Here is a 15576-nt window from a genome sequence, read left to right on the forward strand (position 1 = left end):
AATATAGTCCCTTTCCCAAACTAGATACGTACGAGAGGCTCACAATAGCGGGGGCCAAAAAAAAATTTCCGGCAATGAAACATATGTCACATACAAATCTAATAATAATGCTCGTAATGTAACTCTTTGTATGTATAAACTAGACGAACAGAAATATATCATGTAAATTGTAGAGTTGTTCGTGTACAGATTAAAATAGAAATGAAATATTTTGTATATATACCAGTAGAGAAATATTTGTTACAACAAACCAGCCCAAGTATATTTCTACCGACGTATCAGCGCGCAATGCTATGATAGGTACGAAATTCATGAGTCATACGCCTTACAGTCACTGTCGTGCACTGTTCGACTTACATTTACTAACCGGAATAAGAGATAACTTCACGGAATACAGTTTATAAATGCCAGAGGCTACGTAAGAATCTTCTTTATTTCAACTGATATTCTCCAACCGCGGGTATAACTCTTTCCCAAAGATCGTCACCGGCATCCAGCGGCTTCCCGTGACTTTAACTAAGGGACGGTCCATCTATCAGGGGCCTTCCCGAGAGTTCATTCGAACCGATGTTCTTGGTAGCTACTCGAGAACCTTTCGGCTTGGTTGCACGAGCGATATGCCCAGCCCATTGGCACTTCTAGCGAGTAATTATTCGAGCTACATCGGTGGCATTATTTCTTCAGGAAAAAGCCATCAAAGAGAAGAAGGATCACTGTTTCTCACAATGGTTTCACAAAAAGCTACGTCGCATAGATCAAGAGAACTATTTTGAAAATCGATACTAAATTACATTATTAATACTCTATAAACTTTTGTAACGATTGTTAACTCTCGTGTAACAGTGTCATTGAGTAATTCGGAGAAAAATGATGATAAACTTCCTGGAAAAAAATATCTCGACTGTATGTAACGAGACATTAATAACGTAATTTTTTTCACGCAGACATTTAGTAGGTCTTTGGACGCGATATCCCGCATGATAAGATAACGAACCAAACGACGCGTTAACGATATGGGTCAACATTGTCAGAAAATATTTATTTTTTTGTTTAATATTCTTTATTGTACACGTTAGGATATATTTAATTAGTTTTACGATAATATACAAAAAAGTACAATGGGCGGTATTATCACATAAGGCAATCTGTTACAGACAACCATAGTATGGAAAAGGTAAAAAAGGAAAAAGTACTAATAATGGGTTGTTTACGTGTACAAAAAATACATATTTTCAAACAAACGAACATAAACACACATAGACATAGACATTTAAACATACATAAACGTACATACAAATGTATATAAGATAAATTTATAATAAACAAGATATTATACATATTATAAAAATAATACAATAATAAATAAAAACATCTAACTGATTTCGATAGCACTAGCCTTAGAAAGAAACAGAGGAAGAATAAGAAACGAATTAACAGATTGATAATCATAGATCTAGTAAATAGTTCTTAACCTTGAAAATTTTCTTGAAAACAGGTAGTGAGCTAGCATGTCTTATATTCAGCGATAAATCATTCCACAATCGAACGGCCTGCGTGGTAGAAGATTTGGCCATAAACGAAGAAGAATGCATTGGTATTTTTAGGTTCAGATTATCTGATGATCTCAAAGACCTCTCATGTGTATTCTGAAGAAAACATATAACTGGCTTTGAGTTCATTCGGGAACAAATTTAAAATAGCTTTAGTGATTTTATTAAAGAAGCGTTCATACCGTCCCAAAAAGAATGAATCGATTTTATGCAAATGAAACTAAAACACCAGAGTATTTGTTGTTACCTTTTGTCAAACTACTGTAATGCTTTTGAACAATACCAAAGTTTCAACGGCATTGGCTTAGTGCTTCAGTCTTAGGGTAGAGCTTGAGCAACTCGCCCGAAAGCGTGGTACAATAAACACTACTGTCACAAAAATCGTCACTCGCTGCAGTATACTCCATCTAGCCATATTTAATATCACAATGTAATAATATTGCTATACAAAAAGCCGCCATATGTGAAAGTTCCCGCGGACGTCGTCACAACGCTTAACCTTTTGTTCGTCTCCCCCACTCGTCTCGCTCACTCGCACGGCGTGCACAATACGCGCTCTTGCTTGCTCTTGGCAGGTAGCCAAGACGCACCACGTGCGCCCGCGGCCGTTGGAGTTCTCCAGAGTCGGATTTGAGCCATGGTTCGATGCGCAACCGCGCGTAGGCGAATTATTCATTTTCCGCGCACAAATTGTTTTAATAATTAAATAAACGTTTTACCACATCACAACAAGCATTTTTTAATTTTTTATATATCGTGTTATGTGAGGTGTGATAAAAAAATATGGAAAATAAATTAAAAAATATATAAAAGCGGATACAAATCGCACGCTATATAGCTCATAGCCATTATTTAAACATACCTGTTATACATTGCCGCATACAAACTTGAAGGCGCCTTGCACCAAACGAATAAAATGAAAAAGAAATCAATTATTTATTTAATTTTGTAAAAAACAGATTTAAAAAAATGTTTACATATCTTTTTGAAGAATTCTCTCGGCAATTTTTATTCGCAATATCTTGTAGTCATTAAAATAGGACACTAAAGGTTAAAAACAATAACATCATTGATAATTTATCGTACAGCTATAGAACCTAAATATAACCCAAAAATAGTGATATAAAAGTAACTTGGCTAAGGTTATCAGTTACTTAAGTTAAGGTTATCAATTGTTATCAGCCTGTACTGATCCCAGCTGAAGAGCACGCGGGCCTGCCTGTGCGACCTCGAGATGGAAAGGAGGACGCTAAGCTTGTTGCTGGGATGTCTGAAGCACTAACACAGGAGCTCTATCAAAGATGGCGAGAAGATTAGACTTTGGCGGTTTGACTGAGATCATCTCACATGAAAAACTCAGATCGCTCCTATTCGATTTCATAAAGCAGGTCATCAGACGTCGCTGATTAAGACTGTGTAATATAAACATAAAAGTTAGACAAGGTATAGTATAAATACATAATAAAAAGGATAATAAAAAATTGGATGAGAAATAAAGTAATTAGACACATATAGGTCATATAATTAGCTATATCATCATGCTAAATGCTATTTATTAGACTAATAGATAGCACTCATAAATAATTAAGACAACAAATTTAAGATTACGAAATGACGATAAAAGCTAGCTTTAAGTTAATGTAATTTAGTAAGAAAAGGACCAATATTTGGCCACTTTCGCATATGCAGTGTCAGTCGTGCAATAAAATGCACCGCCCGCCAGCCCGCTGGCAAATGCGTATGCGGCAAACAATGCGAATCACACAACCACCACCGCCAAACTACTCAACACGTGTTTCACCCCTCCACGGGGCATCTTCAGGAGCCATGTCACACCGATTAGTGCCAAACACAGAGGACTCTTCTTACTTAGGATGGACTTCCGCGAGGTAACGCCTGATTCCATTAAATTAATGTAATTTAGTAACTAGGAAATTAAGAAAGGCAGAAACTGTTAAAAAGATAGTTTAGTATATTTTATTAATATTTTATTAATTTCTTTTTCTAGCGCAGACACTTTAGATTCAGATTTCTGTTGTCTAATGCGACATAATGGTTCAAACCTTCGCACGAATATCGTAGCTAACGTTCCCTCTTTCCCCTCCTCTTACTTAACGATTACTAAAAAATTTGGATTTGAAATTCGAATCCTGCCACCAGACATCGTAGATTTAGAAAAAGAAGACTGCGCAGAATAAATGAGCTAACTCTTTTTAATTTTTTTAGCATCCTTTGTAAGAATATTCGCAAAGATATTTCGATTATAAAGGTATTCGTTCGGATATTAAATGCCTATATACAAAATAAGAGCAGGAGAATGAAAGAAGAATAATTGTTTCTTTTTTTAAATAAAACGAAATAATAATGAGATTTATTATAAATGTAGATAATTTTGTGTCGGCGGAACCGGTGTAATAGGTATACTTATTATTAAAATAAATGTTTAGTTAAAATTATAGAATATTTTATTAAAGAATGTTTATTGTTCTAGAAAGTAAAAAATCAAATAAAGAATACTTTTGTTTCTATCTCATTATCTATCAGGCGGATCTCTCAGCTAGTTACAAAGAACATAGATAGACCCTAAGGTCAGTAAAGTAGTCCGGGACTAAGAGAAGGAAATCAGGGGCAAAATTTAGCTGGACAGAGAAACGTCGCATGTATTGGTGGAGGCTTTTACGCGAACGGGGTAATTTTTTTTCTTTTTATATTTCTTTTGCTCTCTCCTCTTTCTTTTCTCACAAATTCCTTCTATTCGTTCCTCATATCCTTCACAAAATTTTTCATTGCTTCACGTTCAGATCTTCCTTCATAAGTTGCCTTTCTTTCTTCGTTTACACTTCTAATTAATTTGGTTCTTATTTCGCAGTATATATTTACTTGTTTTCCTTTCCATACATTAAGTAATTGAATAAAAATTAAATGGAATACCTAAAATAAGAATCAATTTCATTGAATCATATTGTAATAAATTAATATCGTTTATTTATGTGGGAGTGAATCACGCAGGCGAATAATAGATGTAAATATTTTTAAAACACTTTAATTTTTCACGTCTTACATAGTTGACATCAACCGCCCGACCGCTATCTTGACAGAGAATCTCATAATTCATTCCTACTCTTCATTCATCAATCAATCGCTCACTTCCTTTTCTCTTACGTTCCGTTCCCACATTTATTATAAATGTATGAAATTTAATTAAAGCTTTATTATTGGTTTATTTACTATATTTATCCATACCTTTAAGTCGCTACACTTAAACGGATTTCTGAAGATTATTAGTGCTTACCACTCCAACAGTCACTGCCTTCTTGAGTCGTATTTTTTTTTATTATGTCCACCCTAAACTGCGTCCTTATTCATCTCTATCTCTATCCAAAGCTTGTCAGGTAGAGATCGCCTCGAGCAAAAAGACCGCCTCTTGTACCTGTACATAAATTGTTCTTTTTTGTCATTTTTCTGTTATTTTGTTACATTTACTTTTTGATTTTTATATACAATTTTAGTGTACAATAAAGTATAAGAAAACAATAGAACAAAAAAATTTTAGTCCATTTGTTTTTTATGATTATTCAGTTCTAATTGAGGTTATTATAATCGTCAATGTCAAAGTTATTCAAATCCATTAATATTATGTAAGAAAAGGACCAATATTTAGCCACTTCCGCATATGCCAAACAGAGACTCTTGGCACTAATCAATGTAACATAACTCCTGAAGATGCCCCGTGGAAGGGTGAAACACGTGTTGATTAATTTGGCGGTGGCGGTTGTGTGATTCGCATTGTTTGCCGCATACGCATCTATCAGCGGGCTGGCGGGCGGTGCAGTTTCTTGCACGACTACCACTGCATGTGCGGAAGTGGCTAAATATTGGTCTTTTTCTTACTTTGGATGGACTTCCGCAAGGTATCGCCTGATTCCATTAAACATTAATATTATAGCAATGATGATTAAAAAATCTAACTATTTTGGTTTCTTCTTGGTTGATCTAAAATAATCTGTACACGTATTTACTGGTATGCTGCCTTTCTCATCTAGAATCTCTTAATCCAGTCTCAAGTCCGAGAGGAGAAAAATTTTAATTGCATTGCGCTGTAAAGCCATTGTTATTTAATTGCACTAGAGCTGCGGCGTCAAAGCGCGTCCTACCGCCTCCTAATTACTTTTACCAATTACAGTAAACGTCTAGGAAGTTAGTTTCAGAATTTCCTACAGAACTGTGAAGGATTTAACTCAGCACTATATATGTTATCCAAAAGTGATGCTGTTACGCGACAAGTTTAAATTACTTCATTCAAACGTTCCTATATTTATAAACATAAATAAAATGTTTAATTTAAGAGTGACTTTCACTGTTTCGATTGCTGTTTGATATTTGGCAATTACAAAAGATGGCATGGTCACAAATAAAGTTTGTTGGAAACTCTCCTGAAAGCTTTAGATTAAATATCATTATTGGAAGTTAACCTAAAATAAAATTTCCACTGTAATAAAATTTCAACAATTTAAAGCGCTTATTATACGCTAATGTTGTCGCCGTCGTTTCAGCCTAGTGCAAGGCAAAAGGGAAGGCTCAAAGATATCTATGGGGAACATCCCATAATCACCACGCGTAAACGGATGCTGAACGATTGGCGATCGCAGTGCAGTATTATGATACGCAGAGGTCGCTGCTTCTCATCTTCTGGAAACTTTTTGTAAGCAATGGCAATCCCATGTAATTAATGCACAAAGTGTGAATAATTTATAAAATTGTGTCCCAGAAATCTATCCCGTGACCCCGCGCAAGTCTATCACCGAGTCAACCATTGTTCTGATAGGGTGTACACTAGTACTATCTATATCTAGTGATAAATCGACAGAAAATGATTCATATTTCCGGCCTTTTGTAATTTTTATATACTCTAACCAATGATTCTGTTTATATTTTTAAACAGTGTGGATTCAAATTATGTAAGTAATATGAACGAAAAATGACATATGAACTTTTGTTTTAATATACATTTTTAATAAAAAAAATAATTACGTTCAGATATGTCTGATGTATCAAAAATATGTAAATATATATATATATATATAAATGACGGGTATATACATATAAATTTATATATATATATATATATATATATATATATATATATATATATATATATATATATATATATATATATATATAAATATATATATATATATATATATATATAAATGACGGCCCAGTCACGTCGTCGTGCTGTCAAACTCAACGTCCAGATTGACTTGTCAGTCACTAGCGGAGCGTCGTGCCTATGGTAGCGGGGCGGCCATCTTGGATCGGGATAGTTTTTTTAACGAAGGGTCGCCAGCACTCCACGTCAGCGACGAAAAGATCAATATCGTGTCAATCATTCTGATCTCCTTACTTTATTATTATCTGATTGTGTAAAGAAAGTGATTGTAAAAAATATACAGCAATAATTTTGAAATATACGTAAGACTACTTTGAGATTTAAATTTTCATACCCTCCCACAACCACGCCCACGTGTCATGGATTCTGATAAAAGCCCTCCTGCGCTTTTATATATGTAAGGCTAAATATTGACCACTCTACATTAGTCTAAAAAGACTGATTAGACTCGGTCTGCATTCGTTATCCTCCGACAACCTTAATATTAACATCGTATGTCCACCTTGTGGGTGGACGTCATACAAAAGTCTGTAGTATATATTCCAGAACCTTGATCCTAGATAATTAGATCCTAGCGGCCATCTGTTCTCCGAGCTATGTAGACTGCTCACTGCTATTTTAACTTTCCAATTCGACATCACTGAACTCTCTTATTGTTATTTTCAAAACTCCTAGTAATACATCTTATTAATATTCTTACAATCAATTTATTTACTTATTCTTACATATATCAATCTAATTAATTATACTGAATAAATGCATACGCTGAACTAATGATATAAAAAATTGTCGTGTATTTGATCGTAAATTTATCAGTAAATTGGCCAAATTATCCTTCTGGTTTCTGTAAGTGACAGTCTATGGTTTGACCCGACAGACGCAATTACCTTACCCAATGCTATGAATAGTGGTTTATTGACATTTGGTTATATTCTATTACGGTGCTACGCCTCTTTACGTACCTAACTAATGTGTATATATTTACAAGGAAACAAAACGTAAATCAAAATAACAAAGAGCAATGTCAACTATCCGTTTTATTGAATAAATATAAAGTATAAGCAAAAATTGTAAATAGATAAGACAAATTAATATATGCTACGCAATAAGAACAAATGTAATTAGGAATATAGAAGAAAAATTTTGTGAAGCATATAAGGAAAAGAGAGAAGGAATTTGTAAGGAAAGAAAGTAGAAAGAGCGATAAAAATATAAAATGGAAAATAAATATTTAAACCAGCATTGTAACATCCCTGGCCCAAACAAAGCTGAGGTAATGAGAATATATATATATATATATATATATATATATATATATATATAAGAGGGAATAGATCACAAGCGGCGGTATAAATTCCCTTATGAAATATATTGGGAATCGACACCGTTTTCTGCAATTTTGCAAAAAAGTAGCAAAAAACGTAATAAAACGAAACCAAAACAGAAGTCAGAAAAAATACATGCGTAAGAAACTAACTATAATAAGTACTGTAAGGAAAATGCACAACTGTGTAAATATAAAATATAAGATAGCATGTATAATAAAAAAAGTTTTTTTAACATTGAGGAATTGAACAAACAAATGGTAAAGATATGTAAAATAATATGCAAAATGTAAAATGTCAAGTTGCGGAAAATGTGGCAAAGCATAAAAGGTGAAGTATAAATGTAATGTTAATACACGTTGCCAGTGTGAAAGACAATGTGAGGAATGTGAGAAGAAAAAATGCAAGAAAAGGAACGAGAAAAAAAGAAAAACTAATGTATTTAAAATTTAATATTAATAATATTTAATCTAATATTTACACCTCTATGTTATGTATTTCTAAATATGTGGCGGCGTTAATAATCATTAATCAGTCTTAGTAAGTCCATAGTTGGACTTCGATCTCCCACATTTTCAATAAGACCAGCTGGAAGCGGCCCATATCAAGCGTCTTCCAAACTTAAGTTAAATTAAAAAAATATTAACTAAAGTTAAGTTCACATGTCTGCCTTGAGGGTAAACGTCCTAAATCGCGTTCGTCTAAACATTTATGATATCCGCTAATTCATATCAGACCAGACTAAAATGATGAGAAACCTATTTGAATGTGCCAAATGTAACCTTCAAACTATTAGTGTTAAGTGATTTTGTGACTTGCAAATTAATATTCTTATCACATTCAATCTTAATCAACAATTTCATTAGTTTTAACTCCGGAAATTAAACTTGGTGCTTTAGCGTTATAACTTTAAAAGCGTGTGTCCGGACAAAGCAAAAATATTTTCTTGTTATATTAAACTTTCTAATTAATAATAACATTTCATAATTTTTATGTATAATCTTTCAGTTTTCTCTGTACAACCCTGTCTGTTTCTGTCTGTCTTTGTCTGTCTGTTCTCTGTCTATCTATCTGTTTCAATTTTTTCTGTACAAATTCGAAGCGTATAAAAAATCACTTGTTTAATTTTCTCTGGCATTTGCAATTGAATTAGTTTATATAAATTGTAAAAGATCGTTCAATAAATATTATAACGAAGCTTAATGAAATAACAAATTTTCCTCTATTTTTATAACCTTTTCAAGAAAATGTTATAAATTTTTTTAGCCAACGTAGGCTTAAATGATGTTATATTTAATAATTACCTCGATGACACTAGCATTGTGCTTGAAGCTATCACGAGTGATAGGTTTAATAGACTTTAAAGCTATTAGGTGACGGCTTCGTGAGTACATTTCCCACGTACAATAAGACCCTCCTTTAAGAAAAGAGAGTAAGATATTTCTAACATGGATAAGTTTGAGAAGGTAGCCGTATAGTTTTTAAAATAGATTTTACCGGATTATTTTCAAATTCTGGTGAAATTATTCTCAGGGTCCTGCTGTGGTATACTAGAAGTAACTTTTTTGTGGACTTTTGTGTACTATATTATAAATTCATATCATGGAGTAAATTTGAATAATCTATTAAACAAATACAATAAAATTCAACCTAATGTTATGGAATTTTGAAATGAAAACCTTAGGAATAAATTTCTCTATCTCTGTAATATATTGTGAAAGTGGCGACAAAAAACACTTCGGGATTTGTTAAAGGCTCTTCTCACGTCGGTGCATATTTGGTACCTTCATAGCTTTAAGTTGAAGGATGTCATTATGCAGGAGCCTAACTTGAATCTGATTTTTATAAAATTTGTCTCAACAAGCACTAGTCTTCTATGGTTTACACAAGTGGTCACTATAAAAGACCCTAAGTTTATAATAATATGAATAAATAAATACATAATGACGAATAACCTTCGTTAAGTCTGACATAACCTACTTAAATAAGGCGCGAATCAAAAAAATAACGACTTGAGACACTCGAATGTATATATATATATATACATATATGTATATATATTAAATACTTTTTACACATTTTATGTGTAACCGCGAACTTAATACCGAAAGTATTCTCTACCAGTTATCCGTTACGCAGTGCAGAAATAAATCAATCGAGGTAAGTGAAACATGTAATATCATACAACCAAAAAATGTAAGAAAATTGGTAGGAAAATTAACCACTTAAAAACACCTTATATATATACTAATGGGTACTACTTTCTATAATTATACACAAACTAGCTGACCCGGCGAACTTTGTTCCGCCTTAATGGCAATAAATAAGCAGATTGTGTTTTTTTTTTTGGAAAAATTACAAAAAAAAATTAAATAACTACATTAATCATTCATTATTATTGCACCTGTGTATCTGTATTTTAGTACATAGGTTGCTCTTCACTTAAGTACCTTGTGATACACGACATTTTTTGTTTTATTATCAGGCGCAAAAACAAACAACGCAGATGGTCTTCCGACCCGTGAACATGCCACGTATAATTGACCATGTGAAAAACATGAATGTTCTAGATTTAAACCACAAACTTTTAAGGATTGGCCTTGTGATTTGTTGATGGTCATGGCGAATGCAAAACGTATCGGAAATTGAAGTCTTTTAAATTCAAACGGCATATCGGTTGGGATCATCGGGATCCTCGGAATGAGAACTTCCTCACCTTTGAATTTTCCTATCATTATCGTAGCGTAAATTACATTGTTCATCAATTTACTAACCACCAAACGCGTACCGTTGCACACTATTGGTTGGTTTATGTTTCGAAGCATGATTACTACGGAGCCAACCTTTAGGCGTAAATTGTGCGGTGGTAAGCCAGGCACGTCCAAAGAGTTTAAAAATTCAATTGGATAGTTGGTGGCTTCATCTTCATTTGTGACGCAGTCAATAGATTTGAATGAATGCATTGTTCCAATGATCTTATTTTGAATTATGTAGTTCAGGTCATCTACATCTTTATTCTTAGCCGCTAAAATTGCTCGCTCACTCAACCATTCATTATTTTTGTAGTTAGAAATAATATTTGGAAATACATTGTTGATAAGTTCGTCTTTTGATGAGACAAAACTACAGAAATTATTTGGAAATGATATTAATCCGCTCGATTCATCGACAGGTACTTGACCATTACCGATAGTCAACAATTGCTCCGAGAAATCTTCAGCAGATGTATCATTAAGCAATGTAACTCTCATGTTTGTTGTCAGCTGCAGTTTCTTCACATAGCGCCATAGATTTGACGATTTGAGGCAAGCGTTTATTTCATCGGCAGCCGTAGATCTTGGAATTGCTGGCAGTATTTGGCGGAAATCGCCAGACAGTAAAATCATTGCTCCTCCAAAACATCTCGAGTCATTGCGTAAATCTTTTAATGTTCGGTTAAGTGCTTCTAATGCACGTTTATGCGCCATTGTGCATTCGTCCCAGATGATGATTTTCGATGCCGCTAAAACTTTGGCCATTGCTGAGTGTTTTGCAATATTACACGTTGGTTCTTTAATAGTTTGAAGATTTAACGGTAATTTGAATGCTGAATGAGCCGTACCGCATGCTATTCCAGAAGAAGCAACTGCAACCGCTATGTTGGATCTCGCCCGAACAGTTGCTAAAACTAATGACATAAGGAATGTCTTGCCAGTTCCACCAGGGGCATCTAGGAAATATAAACCACCATTTTCATCAGCGATTGCCTTCATTAAAATATCATAAACTTCCTTTTGTTGGTAATTTAACAGGGGTACATTCCTTTGAACTACTAAATCTAATTCCTGGTGATCATATTCACGTTCCCGTTCCAATTCTCGATTAAATGCGTCATTCATTTCACGATTTGGCGCTGGCATTCCTAACCTGATTAATAAATTACCGCACATGAGGTAACACATATCTTCGATCAAGAGTAAAGCACGATTATGTATCTCCTCATTCATCTCAATATCGTGATTTCTGGAACTGACACGACTTTGATGTAAAATATCTTCTGACATACTATCCTTGTATTTGTGCCACAGGTTACATGGGTTTGATGGAAAACATGTCGAAATTATGATAGCGAATAATGTGCGTATCTGACTTGGAGATGCAGAGATAATGGCTTCAGCGATTGTCGTATCCCAATGGGTATCGTTTTCTAATAAGTTCAATTCTTCACATGCAGCACGATATGTTGGGAATATTACACCATTAACAGTTCGTAGTGTCTCAAATGAAGTTGGCTCACGCACATTTACCAGCAACAACCGCAAATAGAAACATTCATCATTCTTTGGATGAACTGTATACATACGACCAAGAGCATCAGTAGAACGCACATCTGGATACCCAGGAACCGCATCACCTTGCTTCCGTCTTTGAAAATTCTTGGATGAAGCATTCCAAGTATAATAACGTGGCATCTCCGAGTAAAGCAAAGTTCGTGCAAACTGATCGCTTTGGCAGATTGCAAAAAAACTGGTCAATGTAGTTGTTGGAGGTGTTTCTGCACGTTGCGTAGCATTCGAAGCCGTGAAATATACTCGTTGACCATTCTCCAGATGCACCGCCAAATGTATAACAGTAGGATCACGTTCGTGAATTGGAAATGCGAATATACGCCAAATCGCTTCGTTACAGTTCACATAACGACCAACTTGATAGCGTGAAATTTCATCGTTGGTATTTGAGGATTGCAATCCAAAACCCGCCATATCACTGCCTTTCGTGACATATTTGCAAATATATTTTATGGACTTAACTGAATTGCAGTATTCAACGTTGCAATGTGTCTTGAACGTTTTAGAAATAAGTGGCGAATATGGAACAATCCAACTGTTGTCGACAACGAAATCCATTCTTTTCACTTTCGTTGTGACAGTTCGACCGTTGTCATCTGGTGAGCGACGCCGATGCAGCGGATACCCATCGTTGCCAGTGACAATCTCCGCCGTTAATTTCCGTGGATATCGTTTAGAGCACTTTCCATCGACCATGCAAGGTGATTGGGGATTGATGGCACCACACGGTCCATGAATCATATTAGTAGTAACAACATCATGTAGGTCTGGATCGACTTCATGATCAGGAATCTCGGCACATATGATATCATCTATTTGGTCAGGCTGAATTCTTTCCACTAACCAAATAAGAAAGTGTGCGTGCGGCAGGCCTCGCTTTTGCCATTCGGTTGAATACATCCAGCATCGAGTATCTCCAAAGACGCGTTGTTTAACAATAAAGTTCATCAGGGACCGAATTTTTTGCCTGAATATACGTGCTGTGATGTCGTGTCTATCATTTGATGTTTGTCCGGGAAGCAGCAATTGAGTAATTTCTATCCATTTTGGATTACAGGTAAAAGTAATAAAGAGATCTGGCCGGCCGTTATGACGAACATATGTCATTGCATCTTGTGCATATTCATGCATATGACGTGGGCTACCAATGTACGTCGCCGGCAGAATAGTTAATCGACCAATATTAGCTGCATTTCCTTCAGTACTAACTGCATCGCAACAGAGACGCAACTGAACGCAGTTTAGCTTGGTTCAACCTAATAAATGTTAAACGTTCCGTTTCTATTTTTACATACATGTCAATGCAATACTGCTGAAACAATTGACGAAACCGCAGCAAATAGTTGTCAGCATTTTGACGAATCATCAAACGATATGCATAATAATTCATTGAGCTAACTTTCTTTGTAGTTTCTTCACCTGAAATTCAAAATTTGATAATTAACCATTTCAAAGACCAATAATATAGAAATTAACCATTATTAAGATACTGATACTTTACCATTCAATGGATTTATCATTTTAACATTAAAATAATATCCATCTTCTCCTTGCCAATTCATCAGTGGGTATTGCAATGCGTCATATGATCGATGAGTTTCAGATATTTGTTGCAGTTGCCCAGTATCGCGACGTGTAAGCACATTATCGCGTTTTTCCAATTGTTCACCAACAATCAGGATGGCAACTTCGTCTACTGTTGGAGCATTAAATGTGCGTTCGTGTGTTCCAGATGGTCGTTTATCTGCTTTGATGACAACTTTATAGTCATCATTTGGCATTTGCTCAAAAGCACTCTTAAACAACCTGACCAATGCATGATGTTCATGAAGCAGACACTGCAAGTCTTGAATAATTGCTCGCTTCATTCGTGCATTGATCCCTAGGCGTCGATCAAGTTGTTCTTCCATGTTGCCCATGAAATATATTTGTAAAAATTTATTCTGTGTATCTTCGAAAGGTAGTAATGATCCAATTCGATGGTGGATCTGTCCTTGTATCTACAAAATAAAAACCAGACAGTATTAACTGGGTTATAAACACTTTTTCTGTGGGAGAGTAGAGTTCAGTATTAGCAAATATAATACATACCAATAGATAAAGTAAGTTATTCTTTAACTACATTCTATGTAAGTACAAAAATAAATACCTTAAAAGTTGGATTAAATCCTACTTCTTCGATAATGTCTGCCCCAAATGACGTCATTTGGAAACAACTATTGTATTTTCGAGTATTTGCAAGAAAGTGGCGTGATTCTTGTGTTTCGCCACAAAGCAATGAATACAATGGCTCATGTGGCGGAGTCAACACTGGCAATTTCACTTTACCATTAAGGCAGCATAATCCAGGCGTTTCTCCGGAAAACTTTAATGCACCACAATACTCGCAAACAACGTCCATTTGCCCAATGCAAACGCTAGGATGCAAGCTGTAATCATTGCTGCAATCGTATCGAAACGCTGCTCGATTCAAATCAGCTAAATATCTTGTTCTGCGTCGCACATTATCTATTTGTTGCCTTCTGTTGTTCGCTCGACGATTCTGCATTGCCAACCGAGCTGTTTCACTGGCTGCTTCACTTTGCTGTCGTGATTGAGAAGCACGAAGTCGAGCCATACTATCGCGGCGCTGTTCACGTGCAATTTCTTGTTCTTCTTCAGTCCTTTCATTTGCAGTATTTTGTATTCTTCTTGCATTACGGCTTTGTCGAGATAGATTCGATCGTCTTGGTCGCGGCATTATTAATTAAACTTCACTTCACTTCAATCCACTTGTTAATTATTTATTTAATAGAAATAGTTTTAATATTGATTTCTTACAAATATCAAATTGTCATCCATACGTCAATACATAGCTGTCATTTTACGTCAATTACATAGCTGTCATTTGCGTTTTGTTATTCCAAGTCTGATTCTTGTTTGTTACACCACGTTTTATAGTGACTGACGTTTCATGTCAAGTCACAAGGGAACGCTGTCAAACGGGATAAAAAGTATCCTATGTCCATCTCCTGGCTCTAAGCTACCTCCCTACCAGTTTTCAGCCGAATCTGTTCTGCCGTTCTTGAGTTATAAGTGGTGTAACTAAAACGACTTTCTTTTACATATATAGATATAACATAATGTATGTATTTAAGTATCTACATATACTACTTATGTATATACAATAAATAATAAAATCGAATTATCGAGATGATTACGTC

At 34.9% G+C, this 15576-nt stretch overlaps 1 protein-coding gene across 1 annotated transcript in view; it reads right to left on the minus strand.

Annotated features, from left to right (window-relative positions):
• LOC137918508 (uncharacterized) overlaps positions 1-15070 on the minus strand; it is an 83583-nt gene extending 68513 nt beyond the window's left edge. The window contains exons 1-2 of the mRNA XM_068761329.1: positions 14929-15070; positions 11222-13581 (exon numbers count right to left, since the gene is read on the minus strand). Coding sequence (XP_068617430.1) covers positions 11222-13581; positions 14929-15070 — 2502 coding nt within the window. The remainder of the gene's footprint in view (positions 1-11221; positions 13582-14928) is intronic.
• Positions 15071-15576: the final 506 nt, after the last annotated feature.

This window comes from Battus philenor, unplaced genomic scaffold (assembly GCF_028537555.1).
Source record: "Battus philenor isolate CCGP_79_NKW_IND1 unplaced genomic scaffold, ilBatPhil1.0.hap1 SCAF_14, whole genome shotgun sequence".
Taxonomy (NCBI): Eukaryota; Metazoa; Arthropoda; class Insecta; order Lepidoptera; family Papilionidae; genus Battus; species Battus philenor.